The following is a 20,808-nucleotide window of genomic DNA, read 5'->3' as shown; positions in this document are numbered from 1 at the left end:
TAACAATCACACAAGAAGAGAGAGAGAGAGAGAGACACACACACACACACACACACAGAGAGAGAGAGAGAGAGAGAGAGAGAGAGAGAGAGAGAGAGAGAGAGATCAGAGTAGAAGTTGTCAAGTTTGGTTAGAAGGTTGCCCAAGAGGCAAACCACGCCCTCAACGGAGGAAGGACTGTCCTTAAGATCTTAAAGTAGACCAACGCCCCAAGAACAGGTGAAGCTGGAAAGACCGTCTAGAAATGTGATGCCTCCGATGCCCAAGGCATTAAAAGCATGTTTTTCATACTCTGAGACGAGGATAAAAAAACAAAAACAAAACAAACAAACGAGAAAACATTTGGAAAAGCACTGAGCCGCGTGAATGAGTGTCCCTTAAATTACTTGAGTGTTATGCAGATTAAATCACTTGAAAACAGTGAAAGCTACGAAAACTACATTGGTTTGGGTGAAGAAGGGGTCATAAGAAGTTGGGAATGGCAGTCCCCAAATCTACCCTCTTGGTAAGAGTTAAATTAAGACCAGCTTTTCGGTCTCTTCAAATGGATCACATCATGCCTTCCTTTAGTACGCTTCTAGTGCTCTCAGAGTCGCACATTCAACGTGTCCTGTGCTTTTTCGTAGTTTCCATGAAGTTAGAGAGTGGAACACCAACTTCGCAAGTGCTTTGGGAACCCCTGACATTTTCAAAGCTCCTAGAAGAGAAGCCTACAAGAAGTGTGCCAGGGGAGAGCTTCTTTCGCCATGGAAGGGCCCAGCAGTGGATTGTCAAAGATGCGGCTGTCATTTGGTGAAGGCAAATCCTTAAAGCCCCACTCCTCACTCTCCAAGAACTGAGGGGGCCTGGAGAAGTCACCAACCAAATAAAAGTTCCCTGTTTGTTGCCTCAGACCTGGCTTGCAGAGGTTGTGAAGCGGGGCGTGGCGAGCCTCCGGGCAGAACCTGGCCACGCCCCCGTGCGGCAGTGGGCGGAGCAGAGGGCGTGCCTGCGTCCCTAGGGGGCAAGGGCGGCCGCGGAGGCCCGAGGGGGGCGGGCCTTGGCCCCGAGTGACGGCCCGCCGGCCCAACCGGTGCGAGAACACAGGGCTTGCCTTCCTGCCGCGTCTTCCGCTCGCCGGCTGCGGCGCCTGGGACGGTTGCGGTGGGTCTGGGCGCTGGGAAGCCGTCCAAGATGATTAAAAAATTCGACAAGAAGGACGAGGAGTCTGGTACGCGCGGCGCTCCGGACGCCGACCCTCAGGCGCCAGGGTTTCTCCCCTTCCCTCGCCCGCAGCCACCTGCTCTGGGGGCGGCCGCAGCGGCGGGGTCTGCCCGAAGCCCCTCCCCCGGCGCCGGGGCCTCCCCTCGGGCCGCGCGCTCCCGGCCCGGAGTCGCCTCGAGCGCTCGGCGGCTCCGCCCCGGCGCGTCCCCGCCCCCCGCGCCCGCCCCCCGACCGAGCCCCTCCGAGCCGGCCCTCCGTGGGGCCCTGTCGGGGGGCGAGGAGGTGCGCGCGCATGCCTCGGTACCCTGGGGTTGCTGGTGGGGTTAGCCCCAGGGCGAGCACCCCCGTGTTTTGGGGAGCTGGGGTCGACCGGGCCAGGGTTGCGTGTGTATGGACTCTGAAGGGCCTTGATTCTCCTGTTCCCAGGGGTTAAGACTGCCCGGTGGGACACAGCTCATTGAATGCGCAGGCATCCAGAAGTGACTTGCGTGTTGATACCTGTCTGTGGTGCAGTGCAAGTGGGCAAGATGCCAAGCCTCTTCAAAAATAAAAAAAAAAATCTTCAGCTCTTCAGTGGTAGCTGCTCTCACAAGTGTGGTGGAAGGTTGGGTTAGTGGACCTTCATGGCCTCCTCCTGCATGGCCTCTTTACATCTGTGACTCTCTGCGAAACTGTTCCTTTCTGCTTCAGTAAATGTGTGAAACACATAAAATAGGGCTTGCTTTTGGGGAAATCCATAGTGTCCTGTCATCTCATTACTCTTGGTGGTGGTGGAAACTGACACATTTGCTAACATCCATGGGACGTGGGGAGGGGGAAGCAGGGAATGAAGGCACTCATTTTGGACAGGGTTCCTATATCAGGAGAAGTCCAAGATCTCTCAGTATGGCAATGACAGAATTTGTACCAGAATCAAAATTACTTCATCCAACTTATTTGCATATTAGTAATGGTTGTCCTTGTGACTTCCAAGGGATCATTCTGTTTAGGTGAGATTTCCAAGCATGCAACATCCTCCTTTAGAAAAGTCTTTGTAGGCCAGCTACTGAAGACCTTCTCTTTTTCTTACACTATAGGTAGTGGTTCCAACCCTTTCCAGCATTTGGAGAAGAGTGCTGTCTTGCAGGAGGTATGGCTTGGATGTGTACAGTGCCTTATCAATTCTGTTTGAGAATGATGGGCAAAGAACCTAGGAAGTACAAAAGTCAGGACAGCCAAAAAAAAAAAAAAAAACAGTGAAGGACCGTAGACCCAGCTGACAGTCTAAATATTGGTCTTCCCCCACATTTGATTAAAACTAGAAATCCCTTTTTTATTTCTATATTAAAAGTGACAAAGGAGTGTAGCAGTGCAGAGGATGTGGAGTAGAGGACAAGGGAGAGGCTGGAACTATAGAAACGTATAGACATATAGACTGTCGTGTGCTGGGGGATTTCAATGACAGGAGTGGTAAGTGCAAGGTTATTAGAAGAGCTTACAAATATTAAGCTCGTGGCATTCATATTTAGACAGAGACTCTGGTCATGTCTTTAAAGTTAAATTGTCAACCTAAAGGAATAAAGTATAGCCAGGAAAGCAGATAATGTCTGGTAATTTATTGTACGCCATACTACCTTGAGAGCATAGACAACTGGCATTACTTGGATATTGTACTAACATATTGTTAATGCTACTAAAGATGATTTGATGTCCTCTGTGATAGAACATACACAATATACAGCATACTGTTTTGCATATTTCTGTAGGCTCGCATATTCAACGAAACGCCCATCAATCCAAGAAGATGCTTGCATATCTTGACAAAGATTCTTTACTTACTCAACCAGGTAAACTATTCTGATTTCCTTAGGTTTGTGTATTAAGAAAGAAATATTTAACCAATAGTGAAGAACTTACTGAAAAGCAGAATTGTTTAAAGGAGAAAATCATGTAATTTGAAAATCCACAGTGTTTGGTTAGAATGATAATGTGTGAAAGTTCTTTAATACAAGAACTGAACCTATATTCCTTTCTAAATTCATGAGGTATTAGACCAACTAAACATGTACATTTCAATAGATATGTTTATTTGAATTCAACAAATACTACTTAGAACATACTTGTTATATGTATTTATTTTTAGTATTTTTTAAAGATTTATTTATTTATTTTATGTGTATATATGTTTTACCTGCTGATATATATGTGCACACCATGTGTATGCTCTGTGTTCACAGAGGTCAGAAGAGGGCATCAGGTCCCCTGAGACTAGACTTACTTGGAGCTACCACGTCGGTTCTGGGAATCAAACCTGGGTCCTCTGTAGAGTAACGAGTGTTTGTAACTGCTGTGCCAACAGCAGGTTACATGTATTTTGCGAGCCTTTGAAAATACAATGTAAAGTCAGAATAGATTTCAAGTATTTTTTTTCTTATTTATTTGGCATAATAGTGAAATGTTGAAATTTTTGTCTTAATGTTCAGGTTTTATAGTAGTGTCAATTATTACACTAATACTGTCAATGTAATTCTGGACAAATAATTTAACCATTATGTGCCTCAGGATGTAAATGAGGGTTATAATACCAATATTTTAAGCTTTATAGTTAAGTGAAATACTAGCTATAAACAGTTTTCATAGTGCTGGGCATGTAATTTGTATTCAGAAACACTTTCCATTTGTAACTCAGTTTTATTACATACCCGCTGTGTCTTATGAACTGTTCTAGGCACTGGAGTTATAACAGACAAAACCAAAAAACATTTTTTTAAAATTCTGTGTTCTATTATGGCTGGCTCAAACTGTAATTACAATCTTAAAAACATTTAGAACCTTAGAAAATAGAATTTTAATTCATAGATAATATATGTATCTCTATAGGTATTTATAAACATACCTTAATATACATTGTGTATCTGGATTATTTATATGTAATGCTAAATGTGTTATACTTACCAACTTAAATTCTAAGAAAGAATTTAGCTTTTTTACATTTAGTTATTAACTTTGTGTGTGCTTACATCAAGTGCATGTGGCAGTCAGTTCTCTTTCTATCATGTAGAACCTGGGAATTGAGCTCAAGTCTTCAGGTTTGATGACAAGTGTCTTTATCCCCTGAGCCATCTCATCAGCACCTCATCAGGAGTTTTGTTTTGTTTTGTTTTTTTAATCATTTTATTTTATAATTAAAGTTTTGTTGTTTTATAAAGTTTAATTATATTTTTAAAACCCCTAATTTAGAGTTTTAATAAAATTTTGTTGTTTGCAAATTGAGACTTGAGAAACAAAAGACGTCTGTTCCTGAGCAGCATAACTGTGGTGGCATGTTAAGGGCATCTAAGCTGAAACTGGAAGTTTGACTTAACTCTGCAGAGCATGTTCTGTATTGTGTCAGAAGTGGTGAATTCCACTGTGCCAGCAGAATCTGCAGTAGTGAAAGTTGATTCAAACCCGTCAGAGTCAGGGTTGGCCAGTACCTCTTTCTTGAAGCAACTAATGTTGAAACAGTTGTCTTGAGAAGGAGATTGCCAAGGACAGCATGAACTTGGTCAAGCAGAAAGTCTTAGGAGCGTTCATTTGTGTCCTTCCCTGGTCCCTGGTAGAACATTGTGAGAAGAGAAAACAAACAAACAAAAACCCAAAACACTTCAAAATTTCTACTGGAATTGACAGAGCCACAGGTTCTGAATTGTAAGTCTAATATTTATTTACAGTATAATTGTAAGTTCTTATATAAAGAATTACACAGGCTTCTGGGTATTTGTTAAGTTTCACATTAAAAAAGGCCTCTCTCTTATTGATAAGCAAGTTGGACACTGATTTAAATAGTTGTAAACTCTTGTTATACTTTGTCCTTCATCCTAAACTTAAGACATTTTTTTAAATTTAATTTAATTTTATTTTTTACTTATTCACTTTACATCCTGCTCACTGTTCCCCCACCCAGTCACCTCTGACAGTCCTTCCTCCTCCCCTCTCCCCTTCTCCTCTGTGGGGATGGGGACCCCTTAGATATATCTCTTCACCCTGGCACTTCAAGTCTCTGCCAGGCTGGGCACTTCCTCTCCCCCTGAGGCAGACAAGGCAGCCCAGCTAGTAGAATATATCCCTCATCCAGGCAACAGCTTTCGGGACAGCCGCAGCTCCAGTTGTTCAGGACTCACATAAAGACCAAGCTGCATATCTGCTACATATGACCAGGGAGACTTAGACCCAGCCTGTGTATGTTCTGTGGTTGGTGGTTCAGACTCTTAAGAGCCCATAAGGTCCAGGGTTACTGACTCTGTTGGTCTTTCTGTGGAGTTCCCTCTCTGGACCCACAGTCTTTCCTCCTATTCTTCTGTAACAATTTCCAAGCTCCAAGGAGAGACCCTTGGGCCCGAGGGTGTTGATGCCCCAGTGTAGGGGAATACCAGGGAGGGAAGATGGGGGTGGATGGGTAGGGGAGCACCCTCATAGAGACAGAGGAAGGGGGGATGGGTTAAGGGGTTTCCTCAGGGGAGACCTGGAAAGGGGAAAACATTTGAAATGTAAATAAAGAAAAGATACAATAAAAAAAGAAAAAAAAAAGGGAAAGAAAAAGAAAACAGGTTAAAATACATCTTTAAAGGGCTTGGGAATAAAATAAGTAAAGTTAAAGAAAAAAAAAAAAAAGAATTTCCAAGCTCCATCCACTGTTTGGCTGTGGGTGTCTGCACCTGTCTGAGTCAGCTGCTGTGTGGAGCCTCTCAGAGCACTATGTGCTCCTGTCTGCATGCATAACAGAGTGTCATTAATAGTGTTAGGAGTTGGTGCTTGCCCATGGGATGGGTCTCAAGTTAAGCCCATTATTCTTTGGCCATTCCCTCAGTCTCTGCTCCCTCCTCTGTGCCTGCAATACTTATAGACAGGATAAATTTTGGGTTGAAAGTTTTGTGGGTGGGTTGGTGACTCTATTGCTCCACTGGGGTTCTTGTCTGTTCCTGGTGCCTCTTCAGGTTCAATATCTCTGATGTAGTGAGTCACAGATAAGATCATCCCTATTGATTCTTAGGTGCCTCCTTATCCCAGGCCATGTTAAAACTTTTTTTTTTTTAAATCAAAATTCTTATACTTATGGCAAATAGATGTAAGACTACTTGTATTTTATGTAAAAGAAAGCACAATACTTTATATAGGATTACTTTAGTGGAAGAAGTAAGTGTTGGAATGGTAATATTTTTAAGAAGTTTATGACTAAACATGTTTGAAAATTAATGACTAAGTTCTCTGGGTGTGTACTGCCACATCAGCAGCATTAGTGTGTTTGGAGCTTTTACTGAGGGAAAAGTGTCCTGTTGCCCCAAGAGTTCTCTGAAGGGACTGTATTCTGACAAGGCCTTTAAATAATCTATTACTCACATTAAATGTTGTAAGATCCAAATCATACTTCTGAGAATTTAAGAGTGTAGGGTCAGTGTTTGGGGATCTGTAGTAGCCCTTGAAACAAAAACAAGGGGAATTTAGTTCCTTCTCTTGTCTTAAACCCTATTTTGCCATATAGTCTTGGATTCCTCATAAGCAGTCCTTTTCGGTTTTCTTTCTATGAAGAACCTGTCCTGGGTGGGACTTGGCCAGCATTAGACTGTGGAAATGCACAAGGTGCAGGCCCTGCTTTTAGGTTGTGTGACCTTATCATGCAATGCAGATTGGAAATTCTACTTATTATTTTTGCCTCCTGGTATATATCCTTAAAGGGAATATAAGCACTTTCTGTTAAAAATGTAGACGCTACAATTCCAGAACTTCTAAGAATGGAGTGCTATTTTGAATTATTTTAAATAACAAGTCTCTAAATGGCCCTGAGGGTTTTTTTCCCCCTGCAGGTTTCTAAACTGAAAACAGAAAAGTTGCTAGGAGGCAGAATGTTTATAAAGAGACTTCCTCCTGGATTCAAATGATTTTTGAATCAAATGAGAAATAAAGAGAAAATTCTTAATATCTACATTTTTTTAGTTTAAAAAATTCTTTTAAATTTTACTTAGGGTGAACACTTCGGAACAATGGAAGCTACAGAAGCCTTCTTTGCAATGACTCGATTGTTTCAATCTAATGATGTAAGTCTTTTTTTACTCTTTTATGATGAAATAGTTTATTTTCCTTAGGGAACCTAGACTGTTCCAAATTCAAGAGGGTTGCTTAAAATGTTTAAAATTACTTAAAAACCATTTATCTTTATAAAAGTTATCAGTGCTTTTAAAACAGTATGTGAACATGGACGAAGTATATAGTATAAAGCTGTTTCTGAAGTCATTGGGGAAAAGGTCATACCTCCAGGCCCCCATCTGTCAGTTCCTAGTGAAGGTTTTAGTGGGCCTGGATTGCTGGTCAGTGGGCTGGTAGTTGAGAAGAGCTGGACTTGGGAGTTTGGGCTCAGCAAGCCTGTCACGTCTGTGTAGCTGCCTCTCATTACCCTAGGTCACCTCACTGCTTCCAGTGTAATAGCTGCTGCTTTCCTTCTGTTTCCTCAATGTGGCACATTTCTTCTCAGTCCAGGTTTAATACAGAAACATACGGGGAGTTGGATTCTGTAATACATTGCACAGGCTATATTTGTGTCCAATTTTCAGGACTCTCTGGGATTTGAGTCTGCCTGTATGTCTAGATAATGAAGGGTTTTAGAAGTAGTTCTTTAGGCCCCTATAATATTAAGAGAGGCCTTAATATATGCCCAGGCAGAGGGAGAGCAGTCCCCCCAAAGATTACTTTTATTGACAAAAGATTCTTGGCAGAATGTGGGGTTTCAGGTACCTTCATCAGAATCTGCCCATCTGTCCCCACCTTAGTCTTCAGATTCTCATCCTTGCCAGTCTAGTTCTCCAGAGGTATGGCTTGAATTTGTTTTTAAATTAAACTTCCTGCAGGATATGCTTTCCCAGTTTTGTGACCCCATGGCCATGGAAAAAGCTTTCTGTTATAAAGCAGTTCGAGAGGATCTCTGGCTCCTCCTTCCTAGACTTTCAGCTGTCCATTCAAACCTGTTAAATTCATCATTAGTTTTTTAAGAAAAAAAAGTTGCATGTATATGTGTGTGATGTTCACATGCATGCGTGCTGTGGTGCCTGTGTGGCAGTCAGAGGACAGCTTGTAGGACTCTGGTCTCTTTCCACCACAAAAGTCCTGGTGTTTGAACTCAGGCCTTTAATATTGGTAGCAAGTGCCCACCTACTGAACCATCTTGTTGGCCCCTAAACAAGTTATTTTTAACATCTTATGTTTTAACAACCTAATTCTTATTAGAATGTACTCTGGTAACAACTGCTTATTTACCCAAAGCTCTGTCCTCTGTGGGTCTTTGCAAATGATAATGTAAATATTTATGCTCTTTAATACTATTGACTACTTAGATTGCCCTAGTCCAGAAGGAGAAGTGGTTTCACATTCCTCACCTTCAGGATGTACTTCCTTTTAATGACTTCCTATACTAATAATTCAGGAATCATTTAGAGAAGCAGAGCCACTGAGTATTGTGGCATTAGGTATTTCCTTTAGGAACTAGACTAGAAAAGTAGGCATCTCAAGTTGTTGGAGTAGGGCCTACAGACTTGCTGTTATAAAAGTCAGGCAAGGTTATATGTGGATCCAGTTTTGCAGTCAGGTACCTGGTGTTAGACCACAGATGGGGTTAGCAAATGGTTATAGGATTAATGGGTTAAGAGTGCTGACAGGATACGCAGGGTTGTCGGAGTTGCATGGGGGCTGTCACTGGTAGAGGCTGTGACATTACATTGAGTCTCTGTCATCATGAATTAAGGTAGGTAATATGGTATAAAGGGCATAACCTTTCAGACCAGGAAGTGCACTGAAAGAAGGTGGTGTCAATAGCTAAAAAGGCAGTGAGGAATAGCTGCTTCCTTGTCTGGGGGCCATGAGAAAGAAAACAACCTCCATTTAGAAAGTTTCAGGGCAGTCCTTAGGGAAAACTTCAATTAGATGGAAGGATAGGAACACTTACGGAAGAGTGTGAGGATGCTAAGAGATATTCCTGATGAACAGCCATAGAATGTGGCACTGTGTGTGTGTCTAAGAATGGAAAATAGAATTGTTCGTAATCCTTTTTAATAATGTCTATAGAATCTGTACTGATATCTACCATTTTGATATGGCTAAATTATATATTCTTGTATTCCTCAGAGTTTTGTCTAGAGGCTTATACCTTATCAATAAAGATATTCTTGGAGCAAGCTTTTTGGTTTGTGGACTGTTTTTCCCCTATTAATTTTTGTCTTCAAAAGTAACTTGGGGAAAATAGAATGAGCTGAGGATATTGCTTAGTTGGTAGAGTGCTTGACTTGGGTGCATAAAGCCCTGAGTTTTAATATCCAGACCTTCCTAAGCTAGGCAGGATAGTATGCATCTGTAATCACTTGGGAGGTAGAGGCAAGATGATCAGTTGTTTAAGGCTAATCTTGGCTACCTGGTGAGTTCAAGTCTACCCCGTGTCACAAGTGAGACCCATTGAAAATGTGAAGCAAGAGAGTAAGAAAATAAGAACAAGAGAAGAGAAGCTAAGAAAGACAAACACACAGATTTGTGTAACCACTATATATAAATGAAGAATACAATGTTTATAGAAAGTTACTGCAGAACTGGGTAAAACCAGACAAGTCATTGTAAAGAACAAAATCATGCAGACTGTTGTTGAGCTATAGTTTTAGCTCTACTGTAGCAGTGTTAGGAATCAGTTGTGACATCAGTGGGAAAGGAGGTGGGAAAAGAAGAGTCCTAGTGTATAAATTACTCCTCGTTTGATGTTAAGAACCACATTTCTGGGCTGGAGAGATGGCTCAGTGGTTAAGAGCACTGACTGCTCTTCCAGAGGTCCTGAGTTCAAATCCTGGCAACCACATGGTGGTTCACAACCATCTGTAATGGGATCCAATGCTCTCTTCTGGTGTGTCTGAAGATAGCAACAGTGTACCCATATAAATAAAATAAACAAATCTTTAAAAAAAGAACCACATTTCTGTTTTGTTTCCAGCTGTGTAAAGGGCTGGGTTTGCCCTACTATCATAAATACGAGAGGACCAGACAAAAGAGCAGCTTTCAGACAGTGTACCCAGCATGCAAGTGGTGTGATGTGAAGAAGGGAAGCAAGCAAGATGACCCCTGGGATTGTACCATTAGCTGCCCAGAGGCAGTCTACAGGCATAGGGAAAGTCGGGTGGAGCTGGGAAAGCCAAGAAAGTTTGAATGTTAGGGAGGACACTAGAGAAAAAGGAGAAAAGTGAGCATGAAAATCAGTGTACTTGAAGATAGTGCTAAAAGCGGTCGGGAGTGAGCTGAAGAAGAACAAAGGCAACAGTGAAGAACACTGTGACATAGGAGATAAGATTTTCAGAGTTTCTGGCAGTTATCCTAAATTGCTTCATGAACTTATCAAAATCTAATATTCATCCTTATCTTTTTCCTGCTTATGGGAAATTTGATACTCTTAGACACTCTTACTATGTATATGAATATGCAAACATAGACATGTTTATATATATTTCTAAATGTATTTTTATATAGAGAGAAATATATCTTTTTAGCTTTTTTCTTTCATTCAAATTTGTCTTTACTACTTTTTCCTTCCTACTTTTCATTCCTTGATATATATATGTTCCTCCTCTTTTTTCTCCTCTCTCCCTTCCTCCCTTCTTCCTCTCTTCCTCCCTCCCTCCCTCCCTCCCTCATGTTAAATCAGACTGAGAACCATTGTTTTCTTCTCTTTTCTTATTTGACTCAGTGGTGTCAAGCAAGCTCTCTATAGCATACACTCTGAGTCTAATGTGTATGAGTTTCTGTACTTAAAATGCACTGAGGATACTTGGAAAGAGGCTGGACAGACTAAAGGAGCCTGGGGTATGTAAGTAAATCAGAGATGCAGCTGAGGAGATTTGGGCTGGAACCTGTATCATTGTTATCATCTCACTTTGGATCCTGGTGTTCATCTGGAACATTTTGATAACTGAAAATGGAAGCTGATTACCCAGTACCAAGTCATTTTAGGACAAACATTGGTATTCACTAAGTGGAGGGGAGTCTTAGTTAGGGTTTCTATTCCTGTAAAGAGATACCATGCCCATGGCAACTCTTATAAAGGAGAACATTTAATTGGGGCTGACTTACAGGTTCAGAGGTTTTGTCCATTATCAGCATCCCAGGAAACATGGCAGCATGCAGGTTTGATGCTGGAGAAGGGACTGACAGTTCCACATATTGATCTGTAGACAGCAGGAAGGCCACACCTCATAATAGTGCTATACCCTGTGAGCCTATGGGGACCAGTTACATTCAGACTACCACAAGGGGAAAACATAGTTAGCATATTTCTGCATACACATTTGTTAAAAATCTTGAAAATACATTTCTGAGACAAGTCTTTATCCCTTTAAACAATTATATTTCTGTAGAAGAGTAATTGGATTTTTAAGGCTTTGCTTTTATGTTTTTTCAAGTATTAGTGCATCAAGTATTTGTGTTTAAGAAACAGTATTTTGAATACTTTTAATAGTTTTTTGTTTGTTTGTTTGTTTGTTTGTTTCCAGACATGATTTCTCTATATAGCCCTGGCTGTCCTGGAACTCACTTTGTAGACCAGGCTGTCCTCGAACTCAGAAATCCGCCTGCCTCTGCCTCCCGAGTGCTGGGATTAAAGGCATGTGCCACCACGCCCAGCTCTTTTAATAGGTTTTAAGAGGTAGATATTTTAAAGAATATTTCCCTTATTTGTTTTTAATGTGGGTGTTAGTTCTGTTTTTACCATTTGGAGTCCAGGGATTAAACTCAGGCTGTCAGACTTGGTAAAAAGCACCTTTACCAGTAACCCACTTTGCTGGCCCAAGAATATCTCTCTTAATATACTTGCTAGTCTTACTTAGAGTAATTGACAATAATCTGTTACCATCTATACACTTTCAGCAAACATTGAGGAGAATGTGCTACCTTACCATCAAGGAAATGGCCACCATCTCTGAGGATGTGATCATTGTCACAAGCAGGTATGTGAGTAGTCAGAGCTAAGGACACAAGACTTACTAATTATGGAATATTTATTCTGTTTTTGTTAACTGCCAATAAGAATTTATTAGGATATCATATCTTAAATCATTCTTTTCTAAAACGCTGTTGTCATATATAATATTGGTTACTCTCTTGATTGGATATTTCTTTTTAACTGCCAATAAAAATTTGCAAGAATGTTATATCTTAAACCATTCTTTTCTAAAACACAGTTGTCATCATATAAAAACTTGCTGAAAAAGGTTACAAAGGATAAAGATTGTGGATTTTTTTTTTTTAAGTTTATAAAAATAGGGGCTGGAGAGATGGCTGATGTGGTTAAGAGTACTTCCTGCTGTTGTGGAGGTCCTGGGTTCAGTTCCCATCATTCATATTGTGGTTCCTAACCATGTGTAACTGTAGTTATCAGGGATCTAACACCCTCTTCTGGCCCCTGTGGACACCAGGCCCACACATCACACACCACACACACATACACCTGCTAACAAACATTCATATACTTAAAGTAAAATTCTCCTTCTTTTTTTCTTCCTGTTTTTTGGAGACAGGGTTTCTTTGTATAATAGCCCTGGCTGTCCTGAAACTTGCTTTGTAAATCAGGCTGGCCTTGAACTCACAGAGATCCACCTGCTTCTATGGCTCAAGTGCTGGGATTAAAGGCGCGTTACCATACTAGGCATAAAAACATCTTTTAAGTTCATAAGAATAAATATAAATAAAAGCAAAACTGAAGAGTAACTGTTTACTGAAATAAGGTGTTAGTACAACAAATAAAATCAAAAGATTATCATTTACATATAAAGAACTTTTATCTTTAAAAAGTTACTTAGGGATACCTCACAAAGTAACCAGTCTAAAGATCTAAGTATCTTTACATAGTCACTGTCACTAATAACCAAAAGAAGTAAATTAAAGATTTCAGATTGAAGTGTAGTGTATTTACACATCAGGTCATCAAAAGGCAAAGAAGTAGCAATAAATGCCTAAAAGGGGCTGATGCTCTGGTGTACAGAGGTTAGAAAATTAACTTTAGGAAAGCACTTAAGCTGCATGTATGACAATGAATTTCATCCTCAGTAATACATCCTGAAATATTTATCTGTTGAATGTCTATCATTGTTAAAATTACTTAATTAGGAATGTAGTAGTCACATAGGAAATATTTCAAGCTCGGGATTATTTTTGAAAAATGTACAATAATATAAAAAATTCCTTAGTACATATAATGCTAGGAAGAAGTTGAATTCAGTCTGTATACTCAATATAGTCTGACTTCAAAAAACTATTTTATGTATATGTATGTAACAATATGTTGGTAAATACACTATATTAATAGTAGTTTATCTTTGGCTACTTAGAATTATGGCTAATATATTGTTTAAATGTTTGTTAATTTCTAAATATCTTAGAATGAAATAATATAATTTAAATGAAATTCTGTATAATTTATAGTAAAATGCATCATGTTACATTTTAATAGTTGTCATATAAGAAATTAAGTATAATCCATTTAACTGAATATAGTTTTCATAAAACAAACTACATCTTGAAGGAAGATGTTTATGTTTAGTTATGTTTAGTACAGTTTCAATTAAAGCTTTCAGTTGGAAATATCAGAAAAGCAGATGTAAACAGTGACTTAAACAAGTTGAAAATTTACTTCCCTCATGTAACTATGTCTGGAGGCACAGCCTAGCTGGTGTTGCTGCAACCATTTTACAATGGCAGGACTAGTAGCACTTGGATTCTTTTGGATGTCATTGCGAAATAGCTGCTCGCATTACTGGCAGTGTCCCATGCTCAAGCAGGAGAGCTACTGGGAAGGGGCTAAGGGATGCCAGTACCATCTGTGTCTTTTATCAGGAGTGCAGTAGCATTTCCTCAGGCACATCTATATTATATGGCTATCCTTAGGAGGCCAGAAAGTAAGTATTTAGCTTTTATAGTCCAAGTACTAGGGGCAGGCAAGGGAGAAGGGATTGAAAATTAGTGTTGAATTAGCCAACTAGTGGTGCCTGCCACAAACAAGAAATAGAAAGCATTCAGTTACATTTTTTGATTCCCTAAATTCTTGTGAAGTTAAAGACAAATAATGGTGTTTAAGTGGCTAATACTTTGTTCTGAGCCTTATTAGATATAATTAGGGTTTACTTCTAGTGTTCTTAAGTGATTAGTAGGCACGATAAGCTGCACAATTCCCCACCCTCACCCCTGATGATGCCCATGTCTGAATTCTCAGGGCCTTTGAATATGATACATTCTATGGCAAAAGGCAGTTAAAGCTGATAGGAGTATTCTGGTTTATTCATGTAGTCCTTTTAAAGGTTAAGCATTCTTAAAGATGAGAAGAGGGCTAGAGAGAGATGGCTCACAGTAAAGAATACTTGTTATTTTTCCAGATAACCCAGGTTTGGTTTCCAGCACCAACACTGGGTAGCTTACAACTATCTGTAACTCTAGCTCTAGAGGATCCAACACCCTCTTCTGGTATCCTCATGCCATTCAAACACACACACACACACACATACACATACACTAATAAAAACATGTCTTTATAAAAATGGAAATGGGAGACAGAAGAAGAGTGTCAGTTAAGAGATAAGATCTAAGCAAAGTCAGAGATGCTATTAAAGATTTGAAAATAAAAAGGTCCTGATTCTCAGAGCACAGGTGACCTCTGAAGTTGGGACTAATGAGGAAATGGATTCATCCTGCCTTCACTTTCTGTTGCTAAGACAATGCCTGGGGCCGGGTTCTTTAAAAAGTAGGGAGGTTTGTTTAGTTCATTTGTGGCTGAAAGTTTAAGACTGGTATCTTGGTTTGTTGTGGTGCTGTGATAAAATACCCTGACAAGAGCAGCTTAAGGGAGAGAGGTTTATTCTGGCTCTCAGTTTCAGACAGTTATAATCTGTCTTGATGGGGAGATATGGCTGCAGGCAGGGAAGGCTTGGTGGCAGGAGCTGGGGGCTGGCTGATTACATTTCATCCACATTCAGGAAGCTGATAGTAAAAAGGAAATGGGCTGGTCTGTAAGGCCTTAAGGGCTGCTGTTCCCAGTGACCCACTTTGTCAAGGCTTTGCCTCCTAAAGGTTCCATAACTTACTTAAATAAGAGAGACCAAGTGTTGAAACACATACATGAACCGACATTTCTTATTCAAATTACTATTGAGTAGCTCTGTCTCTTTGGCCTTTGCTGAGGGCTCCATGGATTCTAATATAATCCAGCATCATAATGGGAGGAATATATATAAGATTGGGTGGTAAGACTAGAAATCAGAGGGATTTAGCAAGTCAGTATTTCTGGGTTTTGTTGTTGTTATTGTTGTTTTATAACAACTTGATTTCACAGAAATAGCCATGTCCTCAGAGAACTTTTAATAATCACTTGTGGGGGCGTGTACCCAGTGACTTAAGTACCTTTTACTGGGTCCCACCTGGTTCAGGCTTCACCATCTCCGTACTGCCATTCTAGGCACTAAGCTTCCAGCAGCTGGACCTTTTCAGGTCATACTCAAACCCAGGAGCTCCTATAGCTTTAAAAATACAGGCCTCAAACATCCCAATTTTAGCCCAGTAAGACCTGTTTTGGACATCAGCTCATTAACTGTAAACTAACTATAATATAAAATGGATGTTACTCTATCCCTTTAACTTTGTGCTATTTTTTAATAGCAATAGTAGAGTAGAAAAAGTAATACAGATTAGGTACGTGGATATATGAGTTACTGCTATAACAGAAATCCAATAGTTTTGAAACTTTGAAGGTAGGTTAGGAAAACTCTAGATCAGTAGTTCTCAAATTGTGGGTCATGGCTCCTTTTGAGGTCATTTAAGACCATTGGAAAACACAGTTACATTACAATTCATAACAGTTGCAAAGTTACAGTTATAAAACAGCAACAAAAATAATTTTATGGTTGGGGTTCATCACAACATGAGGAACTGTATAAAAGGATCACAGCATTAGGAAGGTTGAGAACCACTGCCCCAGACTGTTAGTAGAAACATGGATTTCAATCAGTGTGTAAGACTAAGAAGTTAAAGGAGCAGGACAGAAAAAAAAAATCACCTTAATAGATTGTTAGTGGGGCCATAGGTATTAAAGATGCTGATAGTGAGGAGCCATTGGAAAATGTAGGAGGGAGTGGTTTTACTATAGTGGCAGGGAGCTTAGCAAGCTATGTTCTGTGGTTATGTTTCTCACATATGGTTTGTATGTATGGTTTATAATAATATGGTATGTATGGTTTATAATAATAAATGAACTTAGATTTTAACTGATGAGATTTCCAAGCAGTGTTGAAGATTCATTCTGATTTCTTTTTATGTGTTTAGTAAAATTTGAAAGTAGGCAATTGAGAAGAGACCTGTTTAAAAAGAACCCAGTTTTCTTTAGGTAGGATTTGGGAGGTAAAGACAGGAGAATCAGGAGTTCAAGGCATTTTTGACAACATAGTTAACTTGAGTCCAGTCTAGGCTATATGCGATCCTGTCTCGAAAATAACCGCCACAAACCTGAAGAAAAGTTAGGACTTGTTAATTCTTTGTCTAAAGGGCATAGGGTGCTAACACTAAGATAGAGTCACAGTCATGGAAGTGTGCTACTGAGAAACAGTAAAAGGAGTCAGTGCTGAAAAATTAGATCAAAAGGTCAGAGGCTTCATTTGGACACTAAAGAGGTCACCCATGAGGCTCATGATTCCCTTAGCACTTAAGCAGAAGCTGAAAATAGAGATGAGTTTATCAAGGCCAGATCTGTGGTTGAGCCTCTGCGTAAAAGCAGCGAGTCTTTGTACTTATATGGTAGACCCACAAGATGCTTGAATATATTATGCCAGCAGAAACACTATGACTTGGACTTGAAGGTACACAGAGAGGAAAGAGTGAGAGAAGCTTTCAACACTTCTGAATTCAGCATGTAGGAAATAGGCTAATAGACCTGTTCAGTTTTAAGTACATGTTAGCTGTACTTTATGATCAAGTAGAAGTGGCTGGCTTCATGGGCAGATGTAAAGAATGACACTGAAAACTATTTAGATTTCTGCTTAAGCACTTTTCCTGGCTAGATTTTAAAGTTGTTTAGGGCCTATCTTAGTCTTTTCCTGTTACTGTGATAAAATACCTGAAAAGACAACTTAAGGGACAAATGGGTTATTTGGCTTACAATAACATTATTGCTAAGATATCAAAGCAACAGGAATTTGAATGAGCTGGTCACTTAATTTTAAGTTCAAAGTTGCAGGTTATAGTCCAGAGGACAAGAAAGTCACAGTAGCAGGAGCCTGAGGGAATTGGTGACATTATATCCACAGAGAAGCAAACAACAATGAACAAATTCATGTGTAGTATTCAGCGTGCTTTTTTTTTCTTTTTTCTTTTGGTTACTTCTATACAGCCCAAGATTTCCTGCCAAGGGAATAGTGTCACCCACAGTGGGAAGGTCCAAAATAATCCCCACCCCACCCCCAGATGTACCCAAAGGTCCCTCTTCCAGGTAGTTCTAGGTTTTGACAAGTTGATAATTAGCATTAGCCATCACAGAGCCAGTGACTTTTTTCTTTCCATTTTCTCTATTTTTAAATAGACACATCTGTACTTGTTATACCATGGCATTCTTACATTTTGTTTTTGTCACAGGTCCAGAGATAGGGAGGATTGCTGCATTGGGAATGAAAAGAGTCCTATTCAAATCTAATTTGATGATTTGATTATAAGATTTAGACTTCAGAATTGGTGAAATTGAGATGAGATTTTTAGACTGACTTGGTGCTGTAATATGTTAATACTGTATACTTGAACCTACAGTCTGGAGACACCTTGGGATGGGGTGAATGTATTTTTCAGATGAAATGAATGCAGCTTTCATGGCACAATGATTTTGTGTCATGGTCTCATGACATAATGATCACTATGTTGGACTTTAATTCTACAGAACTGTAAGAATATAGATATGTGCTGTTATGCCTCTAATTTTGGTAATCTGTTACAGTAAGACTAGAAAACAAATAGTGCAGATAGCCATTCTGTACACATAGACAGTGTGTTAAAGGGCAGGAAAACCTGAAGGCAGATACTTCATAAATATGAATTAGTAATAAGTATATGGAACTGTTAATATCAGGGAAATACAAACTAAAATCTCAATAAGCTATTATGTCATAGGATAGTTAAAAACGTGGCAAAAAAAACCATGGCAATACAAAAAACACAAACAAAACAATAACAACAAAACTTTTCTCTAGTATAGAGTATGTAGGACAATTGAAAATTTCATATACTTAGTACAACTGTAACTGCTTTAGAAAACAGTTTCTTATAAAGTTAAATTTGTAATAACCCTGTTACCAGTAATACTTCTAGATACCCACAGAAAATGAAAATATATGCCTACGTACAAAACTGTGTAAGAATTTTGTAGCAACTTTATTTGTGATAGATATAGACCACAGATAATCCAAGAGCTTGTGTATAGAAGAATGGGTAAGCAACATGATTTACTCATGCAGTGGTGTGCTGCACAGCTATCAAAAGGAACAAATTGGTGATTCAGACAACAGCACATGTAACCTCTAAATCTACATGTTAGAACAACAGCCAAATCCAAAGCCAAACCAAACCAAACCAAAAACCCCTACAAAGAATGGTTTTACTTTTTTAAATTGCAAGGACATTCTAAAGTCATTTGTGTTGATAGAAGCTACAAGTCTGGTGGCTTGGATGCAATTGCATAAAAATGAGCATAAGGAGCTTTCTGTGGGCATACAAATAATCAATAGTTTAATTTGGTATTTACCTGCTTATCACGCTTGCCAAAAGTCATCTAAGTGAACACTCAGATTGTTTTGGTTTGTTACAACTCAACTAAAGAATAACTTTATGAGATTTTGTTAACAGCTTAAAGTAGGTCAGGTAGACCACCATGTCTGGTGATGCTGTTGTATGTGAAAGCCTATGTCTGAAGAGTGTGGAGGATTTGGGGGTTGAGTTCTAAAGAATATTCTTCATCTGAACCTTGGGAGTAGTATATGTGTGGCAGGGGTGATGATAAACCTCTAGTACTGATTTTAGCAGATTTAGAAACACCTAAAAGACTAGTGACACACAACTTGGATGTATCTAGGAAGTTGTTTCCTGAGATGCTTAAATAAGGAATATCCACCCAGAATGTGGGTGGTGCCATCCTACAGGCTAGAGGACCAGACTGATGAAAAGGGTTTCCTGAAAGTCATCAGAATGCTGTCATTTTCCTTCTTTTTGCTTCTTGGCCCATCATGACTTCAACTGTTCTGCTATATCCTGTCCACCACTGCTATATCCTGTTCACCACTGTGGGCAGAATCCTCTGAAACCATGAGCTAAAATAAATCCTATTGGTTTCTATGAAACATTTAGTTACAGCAATGAAGAAAGGGTGGGTATCAGTTTGTGGTAAGTTAACATCTCTAGTCTTGATAAGTAAGTAGTTCATAAACTGTGATTTGTTGTAGAATTTGTAATCATGCAAAAATTTTGAATTGTTAGAGTTAACATATGGATTTTGGTTGGGAGATGAAAATAGTTTTAGGAAACTAAGTCTTTCCATGTACTTGATGAAGAACATTCAAATCTGAGCCAGTTTGTCTGGTGAATGTCTCAGTTGTCCTTGTGACTAGTTTAAGAATTGGCTGTGAGGGACATGGTCAGTCTTTCCTGTGGTAAAATGCTGCTGTCATAGATCTTCACTAGCATTTTCATTTCAAATTCAAAAACTGAATTTCCAGCTGGTATTTGAAGTCCTACCATCTTTGGGTCTGAGAAACTTTATAGTCCTAATTGCCTCCCATCTCTACTCTAGTCTGTACTGCAGAAGTGTTTACTCAACTGCCTGTGGTCAGGGGAACACTTGAATCCTGGGAGTTCAAGTCAGTGCAGTTCTGTTGGCCAAATGCATAATGCTATTTGATACCATGTATCCTTTTACATGTTTCTTTTCTGCCTACAATTGTCTTGTTTCCTTTTTTGCATAGTTCAGACACTTAGTATTTTGCTATTGATTCCCCTATTCTCGTTGACAGTTTAGCAATTTCAGTTGTTCTTAAAGAACTGTTTTGTATGTATACTCTAGTATTTAATGTGTTGTTCAGCACACACTTGTCAAAGTATTTCTCTGACCTCTGCACCATTAGAATATTGAGAGCAAGAGTCATGTCTTACATTGTTGATACTGTTAAAACTGGAGCAGTATCTTCCATTTATAGAAGTTCAGTCTAGGCATGTTGCAGAGTGTAAACAGCAGAATCTGCTTTAAGTAAGGGCACTGAAATTCTCAGGATAATTTATCTTCCTCTCTGTTTTGGGAAAGTCATATGGTAGGAATGGTGAAAGGGATGCTTTGATGGGTGTTGAGAAACCTTTCTATGTCTGCTTTTCTTTGTTTTCTCCTACCTTGTTTGTAATCCTGATTATTTGGATTATATGTATTCCCTTTTCAAATGACGTTGTGGAGGCTCTTGAATAGAGGTGTTAAAATGCTACCACATCATAAGCATCCTTTCCAAAGCCTGATGAACAACAGTGACTAGAAATGAAGGCCAGTCCCAGCACTCGGGAGGCAGAGGCAGG

The 20,808-nt window shown here is 39.5% G+C and overlaps 2 protein-coding genes across 2 annotated transcripts in view; both read left to right on the top strand.

Moving 5' to 3' along the window:
* Positions 1-890, top strand: part of Tsga13 (testis specific 13) — a 19,118-nt gene extending 18,228 nt beyond the window's left edge. The window contains exon 8 of the mRNA XM_021191686.1: positions 627-890. Within this exon, the coding sequence (XP_021047345.1) occupies positions 627-796 (170 nt within the window). The 3' untranslated portion in view covers positions 797-890. The remainder of the gene's footprint in view (positions 1-626) is intronic.
* Positions 891-1,082: 192 nt separating this feature from the next.
* Copg2 (coatomer protein complex subunit gamma 2) overlaps positions 1,083-20,808 on the top strand; it is a 116,067-nt gene continuing 96,341 nt past the window's right edge. Inside the window, exons 1-5 of the mRNA XM_021190570.1 lie at positions 1,083-1,210; positions 2,280-2,332; positions 2,949-3,029; positions 7,185-7,256; positions 12,103-12,182. Of these exons, the coding sequence (XP_021046229.1) occupies positions 1,174-1,210; positions 2,280-2,332; positions 2,949-3,029; positions 7,185-7,256; positions 12,103-12,182 (323 nt within the window). The 5' untranslated portion in view covers positions 1,083-1,173. The remainder of the gene's footprint in view (positions 1,211-2,279; positions 2,333-2,948; positions 3,030-7,184; positions 7,257-12,102; positions 12,183-20,808) is intronic.

The sequence above is a fragment of the Mus pahari genome, chromosome 2, assembly GCF_900095145.1.
Source record: "Mus pahari chromosome 2, PAHARI_EIJ_v1.1, whole genome shotgun sequence".
NCBI lineage: Eukaryota > Metazoa > Chordata > Mammalia > Rodentia > Muridae > Mus > Mus pahari.
The sequence above is the reverse complement of the archived record's forward strand: the minus strand, read 5'-3'. Positions and strand labels throughout refer to the sequence as shown.